A 16,503-nucleotide genomic window follows, 5' to 3' on the forward strand; every position below is an offset into this window, starting at 1 on the left:
TAACATTCAATTGTAAGCAAAATACATTAACTCCGTGACTGTTGATTGTCATAACTGTCTCCTTTGCTTTACGTATCCTTTCGGTCATTGTTACGGTGTATAGCTTTTTTCCAATTTCTGGGACCCTTATGAAATTCTTGTGTATTTTATAGTTTGATGCATAGAGAAGCGACCAGAAGTCTCCTCAAGAATGCTTTGCCGTACACTTCACTGCGCACCGTGTAAGTGCGCGTTGACCCATACAAAATCATGGTTACAATACTTCTCCCTACTCTGCTTTGAGCGTCGCAATGGTATGTACATGTGTTAGCGGTGGACGCTCCTCGTCTCTGCTCGGTTTTGCGCGTCGTGTTGGGATAAGTATATGAATTAAGTGAGTAGAAGTGTGGTAATGAATGAACCAAATGTAGAGTTTGATAAGAGTGCGAATGAGATAGCGAATGAGGTGTTAGGATGGATTTACGGTGCGAATGATAAATGGTTGAGGAAGTGTGATACGATGAATGTAAGAAGGATTGGGTGGTGGACAAAGGAGTTGGAGAAGATGAAGAAGGGTGTTAGGAATAAAAGGAAAAGAATGCAAGCTGCCAGAAGGAGAGGGGTGAATGTGGATGAAAGAATGTTGTAGTATAAGAGAAGTTTGAATGTGTACAAGAAAGAGGTGTGCAAGGTTAAAGAAGAGCAATGGAAGCAGTTTGTTAGGAAATCGAGTGATCAGGACCCGTGGGGTCCTGTTTATAGAGTGTGTAGAGGTAAGAATGTAAATGAGCGACTGAACACCATGAATGTGAATGGAAGAACGATGAAAACGTGGAATAAAAGTGCGAATGTGTTATTGGACCATCTTTTCCTAGCTTCGGGAATCAATGATAGGAATGATGCAATAAATGAAGGGGATGAAGCGATGATTGCTGGGGTGAGTGAGTTGAATGAAAGAAATTTTGAATTGAATGAGTTGAAGGAGGCAATTGGGGAAATGAGATTGGGGAAGGCGCCTGGAATGGATGGTGTGAGTGCGGAGATGATGAGGAAAGTATGGTGTACGATACCGGAATGGCTGAAGAGTATGTATTTTGATAATATGTAGTTTGATAATTTGGAGTGGTGCAGAGTGATTGAGAAATTAAGAGAGATTGGATGTGAAGAGATTGGGTTATGGATGGATTATTTTAAGGATAGAATGGTTTGTATGACTAGTGTGAATGAAGTTGTGTGGAAACGGGTAGAGCGTGGTTGCCCACAGGGCTCCATAGCTGGACCATTTATATGGAACGTTATGATGAATGAATTATTATTGGATTTGAATGAGATGGGATGTAAGTGTGTAGCGTATGCGGATGACTTGTTTTGGTAATAGAAGGGCGTAATAGGGTTGAATTGGAGAGGAAGGGAACAGAATGGATGAGAGTAGTGTTTCAATGGGACGAAAGAGTTGGTGTGAGTGTGTCTGAGTCGAAAAGTGTGATGATGATGATGAAAGGAAAGTTGGCATGGTCGAAAAGTCCGAATGTTCGTATGAATGATAAGTGTATGAAAAGAGTTGAATGTGTTAAGTATCTAGGTGTATGGATGAGTGAGAGAATGTAATTTAAAGTACATTTGACAAGTTTGAAAGAGAAAATAACGAGAGTAGTTGGGCAAATGTGTAGAGTAATGAGGCGTGAATGTGGTATGAGGAAGAAGGGTATGCGTGTCATATATAGGGGTTTGTTTGAATCGTGCGTGATGTATGGTGCGAGTGTATGGTGTGATATGATGAATTATCAGTATGCGAGAGAAATAATGAAAAGATGTCAGAGGATTGTGTTGTATGCGTGTTTGAATGTATGTAGAACGGTCTCGACGGAAGCGATGCAGACCCTAATGGGAACACTTCCCTGGGACCTGGAATGTAGAATGAGAGGATTGGTATGCATGGCTTGAGCGTAGGGGAAAATGGGTTGGTGAATGATGAGGAAATGAATGGTATGGATGTTTGTGAAATGGAAAGGTTTGTGAATGCAAGGATGACTGAGGTATAGCAGCGAAGGTGGCATGAGAGTGTGAATGAAAGAGTGACGTATGAGAATATTAGGAATGTAGATTTTGCGTGGAAGAATGTAAAGTTTGATCCGAGTTTGTAAGCGTGCTTTTTGATGATTGGGCATGGTAGTATGAATGACTTTTTGGGGAAGCGAGGATTGAGTGAGACGCGATAGTGTGGCTGTGGTAAAGGGAATGAAGATTGGAAACATGTGTTGGTTGAGTGTGGATGGTATGAAGACCTTCGAACCCTGAATGACTGTGGAGTGAAAGTGTGCGATGATGGAAGGGTAGATGTGAGGAGTGTGTTGGATGGCGAGGCGACGTATGAATGTTTTAGTGTGATGGCGAAAAGTACGTTTGAGAGAAGGAAAGTGAAAGTGAGGGAGTGAATGATGATGGATGTGTGAGGTGTCTGGTGTCTGGAGGCGCAGGGGGGTTCTCCACATGTTGAAAAGTCGACTAATCACGGCGTGCCGGGGCTGGTTGGCCGATTCCTTTAAGGACCTTTGGAGAGCAGCGTCTCCACGTACCCGAAGCGCTGGCTCACCAGTGCCGGGAGTGTAGGCTCCCAAACTGGTAGTAGCTCCGGTTACGACAGATCCAACCAGTGATCTTGACTGGTATCGCGGGGACCGGGGATCCCCCAAGGCGGCCGCCTTGGTCCGGTCGTGGGTAGGACCATCGCGGGGGTAGTGGTAAGGCCAAATGATGGTCAGAGGATCCTTTTGGAGTCTCGGCGGGTGAGCTACACTCAATCAGCTCAGGCATCGTCCTGCAGAGACAGTAGAGTGTGGGAAGTCACTCGGCACCACCGGTTGTTTGCCCTCAGGCCCTGCAGCCTTGGGAGCATACCGATAGTTCCTGCAAATGCAGGAACGCTCTGATTGGGCGTATCCCAATCCCGCGCCCATGGGGGCCGTGTGCATAAACCTTTGGGTTGGTGCTGCACGTTAAATCTTCTCGACTTCACTGTAGATTAGTTAGGGAAAAGTGTGGACGTGAGGGACGACCATACGTTGCAGCTAAATGGTCACAGGCGGTGGGCAGTGTCCAGCAGGGTGCCCAGTAAAGTTCGCAGACGACCATACTTGAAATTTCTACTCGAGACCAATAGAGTCAGAGATTATGCTCGGAATTTGCTCTGAGTGAATTTACTCCTAAGACTCTTGGTGCTGCGGTGTCTCCACGCACCGTAGTCCCATCATAAATGTAGGAGTGGTAATTAGTAGATAACGAAAATTTAGGTACGCCTGTACACGTTGGGCCCTCCCTCGCGGTCACACATACATACAAATGTTACCAAGGATGAAGGCTGTAAGAACCAGAACTTGTCCCCTTTTGTCTAACCACATCTCAGCGCAAAGAAACCAGAAATGTTCTAAAAGTGGGGAATATCATGTCGCACAAAAAATTAATATTTTTTTATTACCGTGTCTTTAAACACATGCTATTTTAAAGGTTATAAGGTTTAATTATTTATCGTATTATCTTGTTGTCTCGAAGTTACACATTTATGGAGCACCTAGTCTATACGTTCAACAAAATTTAAACCAGTTTTTCTCAAGAAAAGGTGAAACACGTCTTGGAATCTCAATGAAAAATTGGTTTAGCAGAAGTTCATTCCTTAACCCTTTCGGTGCAAGTGCCGATTGTAAAAAAATCTCGTAAACACGTGATTTAAAAAGAACGAACTGATAAATATCTTTTAGTATTTCATCTTGCTCTTTTTTATTATAAGCTTACTTATAAATTATTTGTTATTTCCTGTTTTTTTATTATCGTGTTTAATTTCCAGTAATTGTACATATAAATGGTAACCGACGTATAACGTTGATATAAAATCGGTATTTCAAATATTTTTTGGTTTTTTTAAAAATTGGTTTTACAATAAAAAAATTCCGGAGAATTCTAAGATCTGTATCAAAGAGGATATGAGCCTCATATTTTTTCATAATTTTCTGTAGGGTAGAACAGGAGAAATAGTGCTAGAACTATGAACCATGATCCATCCTGTAACTATTAAAATAGTAGAAATACCAAGCTGCCACTTGGGGCGAAAAGTTTTCTTTGAACAACCTATCGATTAGTGCATTACAAGTTTCAGTCGATCTTAGATACTTTTACCATGCTTATATGGTTAGATTCTCTATTAAAAATGATTGCTTTTAACCAAAAAATAATTAAAAACGAATGCACGTGTCAAACGTGTCTGACTTTTCAGATTGAATTTCGTGTTTTCGATAACATATAATGGTATTTTTTATTCTGAATATTGCATTTTCGCTAACATGTTCAAATCCAAAATTCTAAAACATTAAAAGTGTCAAAAATTAATGAAGTCACTGCTTTATATTGACTGAAAACGATGTTTATATTATGTTGAAATGTTTAAAAATAACGTTCATTTTCACTGCACTATCATTAAACACTGATCACTAATAATTCAATAATAATTATTTCTGGTTTAATACATGTGACTTGTCGTCTCGTAGAAGGAACTACGGGATACTGCACGATGGGCAACAATGCTACGTTTTCTTAGAAGCGAATTTCAATTGGTTTTCATCGATCGTAAAACTATTGTACACAAATCAGCTATGTCGTTCATCGTACATTGTAAGATGTTAATGCACTATTCTTCGAGCATGATATCGAAAATCCGCGATTTTGTTTATCAGTTAAAACTGTGACGATGGCTTCGAGCCGTGTTCGTACCAATGAACAAGTCACAGTAAAGAATATCATTAATATAAAATAATAAATGTAAAATAATTAATATAAAATATAACTCACCCATTTAGTTGAGAGTACATTTGTTGCTCGGAAATGTCGGTCATGTTTCACGATGTCGGTGCACTGACCTCGTACAATATTCAGCTGATACCAGATCAATGACCATTTCGAGCAAGGAGTATGGAGTCCTCGAGTATGAACAATATGGTTAAAACGAAATTCATTTTCACAGCACCATCATCAAACACTGACCATTTTATTAATCACTGATAATTCCGAGTTGTGGAGATATCCGATGGGATGTTTTTCACTTCTACTGAACAATTTTTCGCGAATAAAAATTTTGAAACATTGTTACGTATTCACTACACTCCCTTCCCCCTTCTAATATTATTATATATTTATTATTATTATTATTATTATAAAAATGAAGATAATTAAAATAAAATAAAAATATAACAATAAAAATCCAGAGTAAAAAAAGTATTGGCACACGTACGATTTTGCTATAAGAGTAAGTGTTGTGCAACTGTAGAAGTGTACAATTAAACTTATTTAATGTTTGGTGTGCATGCCTTTAGACTTAATTACGGCCTGTACCTTAAATCACATTTGCTTCCGTCTCACTTGACAACGAAAATAGTATTTTTAGTTCGATGATGTCTATATCACGTCTATATCATTAGTACTGTCGCTGGAGTGCAAATATGATTTGAAGAAGCAGGATCAATGTAAAATCATTCTGCCATTATTCTCGCTCCCTTTCTCGTCTTTCCTGTGCACGCAATTTTCTTTTCATTTAATTTAAATGCATAAGCGGTCCTGCAGTGCTATTATTTCAGTCTTTTAACTTATCACATATTATTAATTTTCAATATTCCGCATATTGAATAAATTTATATTTAAATATTTACTTGGAGTAATTTCAAATATCGAATTAAATATCGCACCGTTCGATATTTTGCGCGGCAAATAAGCAGAATATACTGTAATTCAAATCCTGCTTAGTTAGTACATAACTCCTATAAGAAATCTGTGGTATGGTTACTGTAGAGTAAGGTTAGTTTGCTTTGCACACAATTCTGCTCACATGGTGCTTTTGTAGACATTGATATTTGCGCGAGTACAATCTAATTCTATATATTATTTCCGTCTAAACTCTGACACTATTTATACTATTCAAATATCAAAGAAAATATTAAAATTCATATATTTTTTGTCAAAGCTACGTGTTGAAGTTTGTAGTCGGCGTGTATTAGCTATCGCGTAGCTTCGCTAGAAAACATAATTCAAGTTGGAACATTCAAAAACACCTACTATCATGCAAGTGATTCCTGAGAAACATGAGAGTACGCAAACTACGATATTAGCATTATTATTGTCGCAAAAGGGAGGGTATACTCTATCCCAATTATGCAAAGAATACTATGAGGTGGAAGGTGAAAATATACCTTGGAAAAAGTTGGGATATACTTCCTTAATGAATTTTATACAGAGTATGTCAAAGTCAATTAAAATAGAGTCTAACCAGAATACAGTTATTTTAAAAGGCATCGCATCTAATAAGTCCAAACATGTGAGTAAGCTAGTGGCTGGTCAAAAAGATGAAAAGGCTCCAATTCGAAGGACAATGTATAAATCAAGTTATTATTCAAAAACGTTGCCATCTAACCTATATATACCATCTGAAATATTGAGCATGATAATTAATATTGTTAATAAACATCCAAATGGCGTGCATAAGGACTTTGTACTTCAAAAAATACAAAATTGTATGCCATATACAAACATAACAATGAGTGATATGGAAGAGCGCTTGCATCTGTTATCGCATAAAATTTCTGCAACAAGCAATAGATTATATCCAGTTCAAAGTTCATCACAAAACATTAGTTCCAAAATGGCAATAATGATTGCAGGTGAAGAAGAGCAATTAGATAGTTCATCAGACCATGTAGATGAAAACAAATTTACATTGCTGCATTCTACAAGTGTATCTACTGAACGCAATAATAATGTTGAAAAGTATACAATAAGTAATAATTACAACAGTATAGAGAAAGAAAGTTGTTTTACATATAAACATGGTCGTGATCTTATAAATAGTAGAGTCAAATTTCGTTTGGAAAAACTTATTCAGAATAATCCTAATGGAATTTGGTGTGCTGAGCTTCCAGAAAAATATTTAGAAGAATATAGAGTGAACCTAAATTACAAAGAACTTGGTTTTAGTAGTATTAGAGAATTTGTATCACACTTGCCAGAAATCTTTCATTGTGTACAAATTGATAACACTGGAGATTTTATACTCTATTATAGTAAAAGACAAATATCATTGATTAATTCAAAGGAAAAGCAGAAAACCACAAACCTTGCGGAATTACATAAGGTTTATATATCAGATGGAGAAGTTGAAGCTCTTCCAACAACTTTGGTATATAACTTTTTCTTTGAACTTTGACATTTATAAATTTTAACAATATGTTATATGTTTGTGAACTTTCAGACAATTGATACATGTAATCAATTAATACCAGAGGATATAGTGACTATTGGAGAATGTGTAGATGAAATACATGTTGCTGACCTAGTAAGAGATGGCACACCTCATATAGAGGTTGTTGTTGTAGAAGTATTCACGCCATCATTCTTTTGGATACAGCTCCGTAAAAAACTAAAAGCATTTAAAACATTTATGGATGAGTTAAAGTATGTATAATTAAAATTACCTTCTGCAATGTAAAGTATGTTGAAATAGTTTTTTTTAATATTAACTTTTCTGCAGTAATTTTTATGTTTCTAAACATGAAAATTATATTATACCACCTGCTATACTAGAAAAAGGCTTAAATTGTGCATGCATATATAATGGAGTATGGCACAGAGGTATAATAAAGACAGTAAAACCGGACTTGCATGTTACAGTAGGTTCATAAAAGTAATAATAATTATACATACTGTGTAAATCCAATGTGATAAAAAATTCTTACTAATAATTATTTATTATAGGTAATGTTTTACGATTATGGGACGCTAAAAACATATAAACCAACTGAAGTATATTATTTGCATAAAACATTTTCTGTTCTACCAGCACAAGCTATACCTTGTGGTTTATATAATACAAGGCCATACAAAGCAATAAAATGGTCACAATATACCACTCATAAATTTGCTGCCAAGATATCAGACAAACCTTTCGTTGCAACAATAGCATCAATTAATGAAATGGTAATATCAAGATTTACAACACGTTCGAAACAAAAAACATTTGTTACTTTTAAAACCAGTTTTGGTTACAATAGGTGTTTTATTTGGGAATCGAATTTTTGATTTCTTTTTCTCGGATTTACAAAAAGCCATGGAACATTGGGATTATAATCTTGAAAAATTACATACAATTTAGTTATAATCGTTATAGGTTTTATTTTATTACGGGCTCTTCAAGCCGATAAGGTTTAGAGATCATTCGTCAATAGCATTCTCATTATCCGACAGCGGCTGACGGTCTCACCTCTTTCTCAAATCAACAAAAGAAAACTCGCTCTCCTGCCTTCTAGAGCTCGTAATATAGAGGGTGTTTCTAAATTATACATACTCCAGGAAATGGAGGGTTCCTGAGCTATTTCAAGTAACCTTTTCCTTTGCCGAAATGCAATTCGCGACTTTGTTAACGAGTTATTAACGAATAAAGTTGGCTGCGCACGGACGATTTTTCGCGCTGCTGCGCATACGAGCCAGCCGGCTGAAGCCCGTCTTGTTGACAGGAGAGACGGCCGCGTATCGCCCCTGAGCCGCGTTCGATCATCGAACAAGAATTTCTTATTAATTTCAAAATTTTCACAAATATTATTAATGAAAAACTTATTAATTCATTTGTAAATGTTGTAATCCAGAAATTGTAATCCACGTATGTAGAATGGCACAGATTACACTAACTTTCACTTTCACGGTACTATTATTCCACACTGATCACGAATTATTCAACAATTGACTCATGTCCGAAGTTTCCAGCGTTATTTTGTGTGGCCCTGAAAAGGGCCGATTAATTTCAAATACAGAGAAGTTATTAAGTAATTTCAAATACTTTTTAAAGAACGGTGAAGTTATAACAACGAAATCTCGAACGGAACTGACGTTCTCAACGAAGACGTTCACACAGCCTTTGTCGATTGTCATAGCAACGGACACTATGTTTTAAAGAAATCTGAGATACTCTGACGAAAAAAAAGTTTTCCAAACTGCAACACAGTGTAAGGATTTTCAGACGAAAGCCAGACTGGTACGTCGGCAGAATAGTCGAGAGTGAAAGTCATAAAATAGGGAATGAATGAGACAGATGTGTCGAGTCTTTTGGAGCATGGAAGAATCTTTCACAGACAATGAGGGAAAAGACTGTGACAGTGAAAATTACGGAATTTTTTAAATAAGAAATTCATGAAATTCTTGTTCGATGCTCGAACGCGCCTCATAGGCGATGCGCGGCTCTCTTTCCTGACAGCGAGATGGGCTTCAGCTGGCTGGCTCGCCTGCGCAGCAGCACGAAGAGTCGTCCGTGTGCAGCTATTTTTTTTCTTTAATAACTCGTTAACAAGGTCGCGAGTTGCATTTCGTCAAAGGAAGGGGTTACTTGAAAGGGCCTCAGGAACCCCCCCCCCCCCATTTCCCGTAGTATGTATAATTTAGAAACACCCTGTATAGACAATCGTTGCCATACGCGATTGACCCTTAATCAACAAACTCGCGTCAAGCGTTCATTTGTTTCTCGTGACTCTGCGCCTCGTGCCGCGACTCCGTGAAGCAGTCTACGCACTGCTTCTAGAATTTTAGACTTTATAGTTTTTTCTGTTTCCGAGCGCTACGTTTCTTAATATTAACCGTTTTTTTTTTTTTATTTAGGATAATTCAATGACGATAACGTTAACTGACACGATAGGAGATGAAGATATACATATCAATGATTGGCTTGTGGAACAGAAACTGGCGGAGTTTGGAAAAATGGTTTGTTTGAAAGCACGAAATTTTCCATTTCGTTACTATTTAAAATGTCAAAAGCATAAGACGCAAAAATCTGAAAAACCTGAAACATTTCAATCTTCCGAAGTGATAGAACCAACAAAATGTGTAGGAAAATCGTCACATAGATTAAAATGTTTATACGAAAAGGTTATGAAATTTAAACTGAATTTTAACAAGGAAAAATCGATATTAAATAACGAATCTCTTAGTAATAATATCAATAAAAATGAATATGATGGCGCTTCGCCTGTGCAATTTACCAAAGAAAAAAAGATTTGTCATATATTAAACGAGCAAGATGATATTTTGAGAAATTATAGCAATCTACCCAAACTATATGCTCACGGTTTTGATATACGAAATTCTGACGAGGAATCCATCGAAATGAACCCAGGTGATCACACGGGTATGTGCAATGAACAGCGTGAGATTAAATATATGGATTGGTCTATTTCTCAAGAAAATATGGAACAAGAAAAATGTATTACAAAACGGAAGATTCCAGAGAAAATTTATAAGTGTATATCGGAAAAAAGAGACAACATACCGTTGCCAGAAACTTATTTTTTGAGAATAGTTCAAAACAGTGTTCATTTTGCTGAACGAGACGAAGACATATGCTGGTTGCCTGATGGAAATATCAATAAAGTGGAGGATCCTTCTCCACTTGTATTAAGAACTATACAAAAACGCGCATACAGGGATACAGCAGAGAAGACGATAGCTATACCTCAAAGTATTTTGAACCTTTTAATAAAAAAGGATTCACCTGCGGAAATTGCTAAGTCCTCAAAAATTGTATCTAAAAGTATAAATGAAGCAACATCTGTCACGTCTATACAGGAGAACGATAGCATAGTTAACGATGATTCCACTCATTCGGAAAAAGAAAATAATGAAAACATAAAAATGAAGTCTGATAGTAATAATATATCTCAGATTTCATCTAACATTTCTTACGTATGTATGAAACCACGAACTATCAAACGCGAATTGATAGAAGTTTTGATGACGAAGCTACGGGAACGGAGCCATTCTTCGATACTGGATTCGGATGACTTCAGTGAAGAAAATTCCTGCAACAGTGACAGTGTATTTAGTACTGACAACGTTTCACATTCTGTTGAGACAGAAAACATAGATTTAGATGTACCAAAGTCGCGTGTTAATAGACATATTGGTAATAATGAATTTTCCGAAAAATTCGACTCCTCGGTATCTTCAACGTCGTCGGAATCTGTAGGTAGAAATGAGTCGTTTAATGAGTCAGAGTTCACTGAAAAATCAAAGTCTACGGAATCATCTGGGTTGGCTGAAAAAATATTAGTTCGATCGTCACAGGAATCCACATTACAAGTGGTAAAATTAGTAGAGAATAACTCAGATAAAATATCAACAGAATTAATACCAGTGAATCAATCATCGGCGCTTGATCTATCGACAACTGTATCCGCTATACCGATTCTCAATGATGCTGATATAGGATCTGATGAAGCAGAATGGGACGTACAGATGGGACTTTCTGATCTTCATCATTCCTTCAAAATTGATTCTCCGTTAATTGAAAATGTTGGAAAGACGCTGGAATACAACACTACACACGCAACAATAAAAGAAATTGATAATTCAGATTCGATTGAAGATACAAACGGAATTGACATGGAATATAGTAGCATAGATAAGAGGGAATATTCAAATGAAAGTTTTGAAAAGTTACTTAATCAAAATGGCAAGTCTACTTCGACGTCGCCGGAATCTGTAAGTAGAAATGAGTCGTTTAATGAGTCAGAGTTCACTGAAAAATCAAAGTCTACGGAATCATCTGGGTTGGCTGAAAAAATATTAGTTCGATCGTCACAGGAATCCACATTACAAGTGGTAAAATTAGTAGAGAATAACTCAGATAAAATATCAACAGAATTAATACCAGTGAATCAATCATCGGCGCTTGATCCATCGACAACTGCATCCGCTATACCGATTCTCAATGATGCTGATTTAGGATCTGATGAAGAAGAATGGGACGTACATGTAAGACTTTCTGATCTTCATCATTCCTCCAAAATTGATTCTCCGTTAATTAAAAATGTTGGAAAGACGCTGGAATACAACACTACACACGCAACAATAGAAGAAATTGATAATTCAGATTCGATTGAAGATACAAACGGAATTGACATGGAGTATAGTAGCATAGATAACAGAGAATATTCAAATAAAAGTTTTGAAAATTTACTTAATCAAAATGGCAAGTCTACTGCGACGTCGCCGGCATCTGTAAGTATTAATGAGTCACAGGAATCCACATTACAAGTGGCAAAACGGAATTAATACCAATAAACCGCAGACTAAAGTGTGAGTTGTGCTCGTTATTCGGAGTCTCTAATGTGGCGCGCTACTTCTGCCATTTGCCAACAGATGGACTCCTTTCACCGTACACCAAAATCTTCCTTCCCTTATCCCTGTCTAAGGCAGGGCCCGCTAAATAACCTTACTGACGAGGCCACTAGCGGGCCCGGGAGACGAAACAGTCTCTTCTCTCTTTTTCCTACTCCTCGCTCCTCCAAATTTCCAATTTCCTTAGCTCGTTACAACAGATATGCATTGTTAATTGATCGCTGTACTCGCTGCGGTAGTAATGGTAGTTATAGTAATAGCAGTAACAAAAGTAGTAATAGAGTAGTATTTGGGTTGGCTTTCCCACCCCAACGATCAGCGCAGATGGGCACATCCACGACTTGCAATCGCGTTGCGAAATAATCACGCGTTGTTTTAGTTCATTTGAAACGGAGATCAACATTAGCGTTGCAAATAAAACAGTCTGAATTATCATTAGCACCGAAAATAATTGTTTAAACTATAGTGTTGCGAATAAAATAATCGCGATCTGATTTTAATTGATATGTGTCACAGCTTTAAAGATAGTATTGTGAATAATACGATCGCGTTTTAAATCCACTTTTCTCGGTCCTCTGCTCGTAGAATTAGCGCTGCGACAACATAATCTCGTTGTAGTAGTTTTCCTTTCAACTTTTGAGATGCCCACGCCGCAGCTGCAACAATGGGCAGGTTTCGCCGTTCCAACGGACAGCTCGGATGGGCACATCGTGATTTTTGCATTATAGTATTTGTCTTTGAATCAATTTCAAAGTTAGCGTTGCGAAATAATTGCGTTGCCAGTATCTTCGTTTGTCTTTCAGAGTTCATGCCGCGGCTGCAACCCTACGCTGTGTAGCATTCGCGACGTTTGCTTAGAGTTGCGAAATAAAAGCCATACTGCGAATAGTTGGTTCAAGGGCCGCTGCATCGTCTTCAAATTTCTTTTAGCGTTACGTGGAAATAGATCAAACTGCACGGGAGTTCTCCGTTTTCAGTGATATAAATTAGTGTCATGACAGAAAATGCACTGGTCGCGTTTGTTTTTAACCCTTTCGCTACGGGCGGGTTCTCCGCCGCGGTACTTCTGCTGAACGGAGCGCCGCGACATCACCGCACGCTACGCAACGCCGATCGTCAGCGAGAATGCCGCGGCGGAGAACCCATGCTGCTGAGACTGATTGCCGAGGTACATCGATTGCTAAGCAGTTCGTTTATTCAGTTGTTAGCAGTAAATGATGCAAAAAACATTATCAGTGTATGCCCAGAGTCAGAAACTTGCGTAAAACGGTTGGACGCAATAGAACATTGGCATCTGGCGGAGAGCCACTATAGTGGCCCGTAGTACCTCAGTGACATCTTGCGCAGAGCCACTATAGTGGTCCGTAGTACCACAGTGACATCTTATGAAAAGCCACTATAGTGGCCCGTAGTAGCGAAAGGGTTAAGCAGCAATGTCTGTTCCTTAACACGTTGACGCCGGCGCCGATATTCAGAGTTTTCTCTGTGAGGCGGCGCCCGAATTCACGGTCTGCTCTGTAAGGCGGCGAATGTTTAATTCTATGAACATTTTTCTATAAAAAACATTCATAGCGCCAAGCAATGAAGCTTTCAATTCCGTACAGGAAAAAAAATAGTCGTGCACGACAAAAATAGTTTTAGGACGTAGTGTAAATTTTAGTCGTAAATTATGTTGAGTGTGTTAACGAGCCGAGGGCAAGGCTGGAAATGGTCCGGCAAATGTATGCTTGACCGAGGTTTCGTTTGTGGTAATATAAAGGTGAAATGATTGAATTGTGGACGAGCCGACGTTTATCTCACCGTCGGGACCCACAATGACAGGAAGGTGTGGACGAGCCGACGTTTATTTCACCGCCGGGTGCTACGAGAGGGGATAGGAATTGTACTTGTCCTTGCCTTCGTATAGTTTCTAAATGGTGCACCTCGAGCGGCAAAGACTAGAGAAATGGGATTTGGATTAAAATGAATTTAACTCTAGGTTAAATATAAAATCAACAAAATATTACAGAAGGAAAGCTGTTACAAGTGTAGCTGTGTAATCGCGGTACCTAAGTCCCGTTTTTTCGGTTTTGACGCAGTACAGTCTATACAGTCTGACAGTTTTGACAAGAATTACACGTAGTCTATAACCTGCCAACTTTGGTTGCGTACTGTCCGGTGAGGGAAGAAAACGTGCCCCTTTCATACCCCGAAATTCGGTGGAATATGGAGGTCAGGAATGCGTCTACGTGATCTTTTCTATCCCTATGTGGTTTCGTGGGAGTCTGATGCGTAGGAAGCCGCGACGTGCGGGGCCTTCTGTTTATGGAAAAGCGCTGGTCGCCGCCTAACAGTCGCTGCAGGGGAGATAAGAATTTCGAGGGATACAGAGTTTGAAAAATAACGCGGTATGAACGGGTCCGTACGTAACAAGTGCGATCGGCAATTTCGTCGAACCCCCGACTGACGATTTCCAGGGCCACTGACACTCGAAGACCGAGTAACATACTGTGCGGAGAAAACTTGTAAGATGCAAGGGGTCGTTGGAGCTCCGCACTAGAGTTTTGTTTCCAGGATCGCCAAAGAAAAATATACTGCCGGGCTAAGTGGTCGTTGACCATTGCACAATTTTCCGAAAATCGGTTCCTTTTCCCTTAACCAATCGCAGGCCTAGGGGTGAGCTTTAGGTAAGCGAACTTTGATCAGCCTCTGGGCCTTCGGTAGCCCAATTAGACGTTTCATGTCTTACGATGCCAGTTCTTTTCCGACTTCTACCAAACAAACATCAGTCTCCGCTTTATACCAGATCATCACCATCACGTTCCCTAGTACATACTTCGCGCATTTCAAATCACCGTCAACCAGAACACACCTTTCGGTCTTAAAAACCAATTCATCATCACCAGTTTTGTACCAAAGAGTTCAGTCAGTGTGCTTTGCGAGTATTGTGAGTTCTACGATGTTTTTGTGAGGTGCGAGGTCAGTAGAGCTCTGACAAGGAGTTTCCTGAGCACACATTTCTTCTAGTAAGTATGAAGGTAGTCAAAATTTTCTTTTCTTCTAGAAAGGCGGTTAGCATATCCTTTTTCAATTTTTGCCCATCTAAATAATAGACACTGTTGGGACGTCACGGCGTTGTCAGTAATAGCGACGAATTGTGACTTTATATGTATGTGTGGACTGTATTAAATGGAGGACCGGAGTTTAGTGCCGAAAAACTTATATATTTAGCCTAGTATTATTTACACCTTTCCTTTGGAGGTCTGAGGTCCTCGAATTCTATTCCAACTTTAATTTTCTAAAAAATGTTCTCTGCCGAGGTAAGATATTGCTCCTCTCACGCATTTCTAATACTCGCTGATTGGTTTTCCGTGATTTTGACAATAATCAATCAGCGAGTCTGTTTCCAGAAGACAGTTTCCCTTCCTTTGCGCCTTAGCTCGTCCTTTTGGAAGGTCGCTGGTACATTCAGGGTGTTTCTAAATTATACATACTCCGGGAAATGGAGGGTTCCTGAGCTATTTCAAGTAAGAATTTCTTATTAATTTCAAAAATTTCACAAATATTATTAATGAAAAACTTACCAATTTAGTTGTAAATGTTGTAATCCACGTATGTAGAACGGCACAGATTACACTAACTTTCACTTTCACTGCACTATTATTCCACACAGATCACGAGTTATTCAACAATTGACTCATGTCCGAAGTTTCCAGCGTTATTTTGTATGGCCCTGAAAAGGGCCGATTAGTTTCAAATACGGTGTAATCTTTCCTCTTGTAATCTTCTTACTGCAGCAGTCGCGATGCCTTTGCATTGTGCATACACAAACAATATTTGGTACTGCTCTTGCGACGCGTACATTTTAAAGAACGGAGAAGTTATTGCGACGAAATCTCGAACGAAACTGACGTTCTCCACGGAGATGTTCGCACAGACTGTGTCGATTGTCAGAGCAACGGACACTATGTTTTAAAGAAATCTGAGATGCTCTGACGAAAAATAGGTTTTCCAAACTGCAACACGGTGTAAGGATTTTTAGACGGAAGCCAAACTGGTATGCCAGCAGAATGGTCGAGAGTGAAAGTCATAAAATAGGGAATGAATGAGACAAATGTCTCGAGTGTTTTCGAATATGGAAGGATCTTTCACAGACGATGAGGGAAAAGACTGTGACGGTGAAAATTAGGGAAACTCCTTCCTACGGCCACAAGGTGGCAAGAAATATTAGAGTGAGGCAGCTTCAAATGACCGTGGCATCTTTGCCTGAGGACTGCAGTCCCTGCGTGGGATAGTTCGCGTGTGGCCAAATTTCTGTAGGAAGGAGTTTCCGTAATTTTCACAGTCACA

General features: G+C 38.8%; 1 protein-coding gene across 1 annotated transcript; it reads left to right on the top strand.

Annotated features, from left to right (window-relative positions):
- Positions 1-5,792: 5,792 nt before the first annotated feature.
- On the top strand, positions 5,793-12,224 carry LOC144473122 (uncharacterized). The gene is made up of 5 exons (XM_078186725.1): positions 5,793-7,192; positions 7,265-7,467; positions 7,544-7,682; positions 7,768-7,989; positions 9,658-12,224. The coding sequence occupies exons 1-5, from the start codon at positions 6,080-6,082 to the stop codon at positions 12,106-12,108; spliced, it is 4,128 nt and encodes a 1,375-aa protein (XP_078042851.1). The 5' UTR covers positions 5,793-6,079; the 3' UTR covers positions 12,109-12,224.
- Positions 12,225-16,503: the final 4,279 nt, after the last annotated feature.

The sequence above is a fragment of the Augochlora pura genome, chromosome 7 (assembly GCF_028453695.1).
Source record: "Augochlora pura isolate Apur16 chromosome 7, APUR_v2.2.1, whole genome shotgun sequence".
In the NCBI taxonomy this organism is placed as follows: domain Eukaryota; kingdom Metazoa; phylum Arthropoda; class Insecta; order Hymenoptera; family Halictidae; genus Augochlora; species Augochlora pura.

Excerpts from the sequence above, each read along its gene's own strand:
- LOC144473122 (XM_078186725.1), top strand. The coding sequence starts at position 6,080 with ATGCAAGTGATTCCTGAGAAACATGAGAGTACGCAAACTACGATATTA. Across the intron at positions 7,193-7,264 it reads AAGCTCTTCCAACAACTTTG|ACAATTGATACATGTAATCA; the intron begins GTATATAACTTT and ends GTGAACTTTCAG. Across the intron at positions 7,683-7,767 it reads AACCGGACTTGCATGTTACA|GTAATGTTTTACGATTATGG; the intron begins GTAGGTTCATAA and ends TATTTATTATAG.